The following is a 2,088-nucleotide window of genomic DNA, read 5'->3' as shown; positions in this document are numbered from 1 at the left end:
TAGTAAACAATCGAAATTTTCATCAATTTTACTGTTTGTTTCAACTAGTCTTCTTACCTGGATGCTGAACTGGTGGGCTTTACTGTGGTGGACTGTAAAGCAAGGCTCTCAGGGGTTTCCCTGAGACCGGCCGCTTTGTTGTTTTCTTTCAGCTGCATTGAGATGATGTTAGTAAGGCTGATATATTCCTTATGGAGCCTCTTTACTTCCTGCCGCAGCAGATTCCTCTCAGTCTGAACAGTGAGCAGGCAGCACTCTAGTTCATCCAGCTCCTCCTGAACTCTCTCTGCTCCACTTTCAGCATCTTTTATGACCTGACCGCTGTGGTCGAGTCTCTCTCTTAGAGTCTGGTTTTCCTGTTGTAGCTGAGTTAGGATCTTCCTCTCGTCGGTTATTTCTGCATCCTGTTTCATTCCATGAGATTTCCTGACTGGTTCTGTTAAGTTATTTACCCTCTCTTGGAGCACAAAGACTGTTTCTCTAAGTTGCTGCTTCTCCTGGTGTTCACGGCATGGGAGTCTCTCCAGATCTTCAGACTGAGGTCTGTCCTGCTTTAAGACCTCTGTAATTCTTTGCCTCATTTGCTGGTTTTTAATGAGAAGTTGTTTGTTCTTCGTTTCCAGGTCTTTGCTGATGTTTTTAAACTCTTTAAACCTCTTCACAAATCTCTGCAGCTCTGTTTTGCATTCTCTTGAATAGGTCTCCATCTTTTTAAGCTTCTTCTTAACTTCTAGGTTTTCCTTTTCTAACCGTGTGCACTTTTCTAAATACGCCTCAAATGGACACTTACGGGTAGCACAGCTTGCTTCTTGTTCTTTCTTACTCAAGCTATCCTCCTTAAGAAGCACAGTGCCTTTAAGGTTTGTGGTTGCTCGAGACTTGCTGTCCATAGCATGGGCTCCTCCTGCTCTTGTTTGCATGGCAGGGTTAGAATTTAACCCACATGGTGAACTACCGTCTGAAAATCTGGACTTCTCCATGATATCCGTGGCTTTAAGAGATGTGTGTCCTTTAACAGGTGTGTAGGGCTATTTGCTTTCGCCTTCACCCTGTTCACTGATACAAGAAACGTCTTTCCTTTTGTGTCTGATTCCTGAAAAGGATAACCTTATTTACCTCAGTTTAGAATAGCGACCATTTGAACCGATTTTAATTACTAAAAACAAGAAATATATATACAATATCATTAACTGTGTAAACCAACCAACAAACAACTTGATTCAACCGAGTAAAATTAATTGAAGGTCCGTTCACAGTTCACACCAACAATACAAATAGCCTAAAGATAACTAACCATAACGTTATTAGTTTATAACCAAGGTTTTATTTAATATCTATAAATATCTATAATATAATAAAAGGAATAATATGAACAGAGCAGGAGTAAATATACATTTATAACCTATTACCTATTACTTAGGCTAATTATTACTTACGAAGCTAACATTATGCAAGATGCCAACTCATTTTATACCATTTATTACCTATTTGTAATATTCGCCTCATTAGGTTATCCTGATTCTATCTGTGGGTGAAAAATACATTACCGCGAAGTGGAAGACACTTTGATAATTCGCTTAGGCTTCTTACTTCGACTCACATTTAGGCCTACGTTACATTAATTTGAGTGTATCTATGGTAACATGCTAGTCTCCTCTCGTGCGGTTCGCGTCACTGCAGTAGCCTACGTCGCCTCGTGACCTTTTGTTTTTATTATTATTATTTTTTAATCAATTGAAGATATTAGTCGCGCGTTAGTTCAATATTGTTTCATTTCCTGTATGACCAAAGGGTAATTTTGACCATCGGTCGATTTGAGTATACAAATTGTTAGGTTCAAAACTTACATGATCCCGATTAATTAATATACAGCAGGCAGTCTATTGCAAATATTTTTTTTATAACAGCAATTTTTGTAATATGTTTCAGCTTCTGCAACATCTACTGTATGTCCAAGTTGCCTGTAAGAGGTAACAGTGAAGAAGTATACAGAAATTAAGGGCATGCTTGAGGTAAATGTGATAGATAGAGAAAACAGAATGAATAAAAATAAGGTAAATTTCACTTGGGTGAACATTTTTTTTTTTT

At 38.1% G+C, this 2,088-nt stretch overlaps 1 protein-coding gene across 1 annotated transcript in view; it reads right to left on the bottom strand.

Moving 5' to 3' along the window:
• Positions 1-53: 53 nt before the first annotated feature.
• LOC107577660 (nuclear mitotic apparatus protein 1-like) overlaps positions 54-2,088 on the bottom strand; it is a 2,258-nt gene continuing 223 nt past the window's right edge. Inside the window, exon 2 of the mRNA XM_016263711.1 lies at positions 54-991. Within this exon, the coding sequence (XP_016119197.1) occupies positions 54-991 (938 nt within the window). The remainder of the gene's footprint in view (positions 992-2,088) is intronic.

The sequence above is a fragment of the Sinocyclocheilus grahami genome, unplaced genomic scaffold (assembly GCF_001515645.1).
Source record: "Sinocyclocheilus grahami isolate Dianchi unplaced genomic scaffold, SAMN03320097.WGS_v1.1 scaffold6775.1, whole genome shotgun sequence".
Taxonomy (NCBI): domain Eukaryota; kingdom Metazoa; phylum Chordata; class Actinopteri; order Cypriniformes; family Cyprinidae; genus Sinocyclocheilus; species Sinocyclocheilus grahami.
Note: the sequence above shows the minus strand (reverse complement) of the source record. Positions and strands in the feature narration are given on the sequence as shown.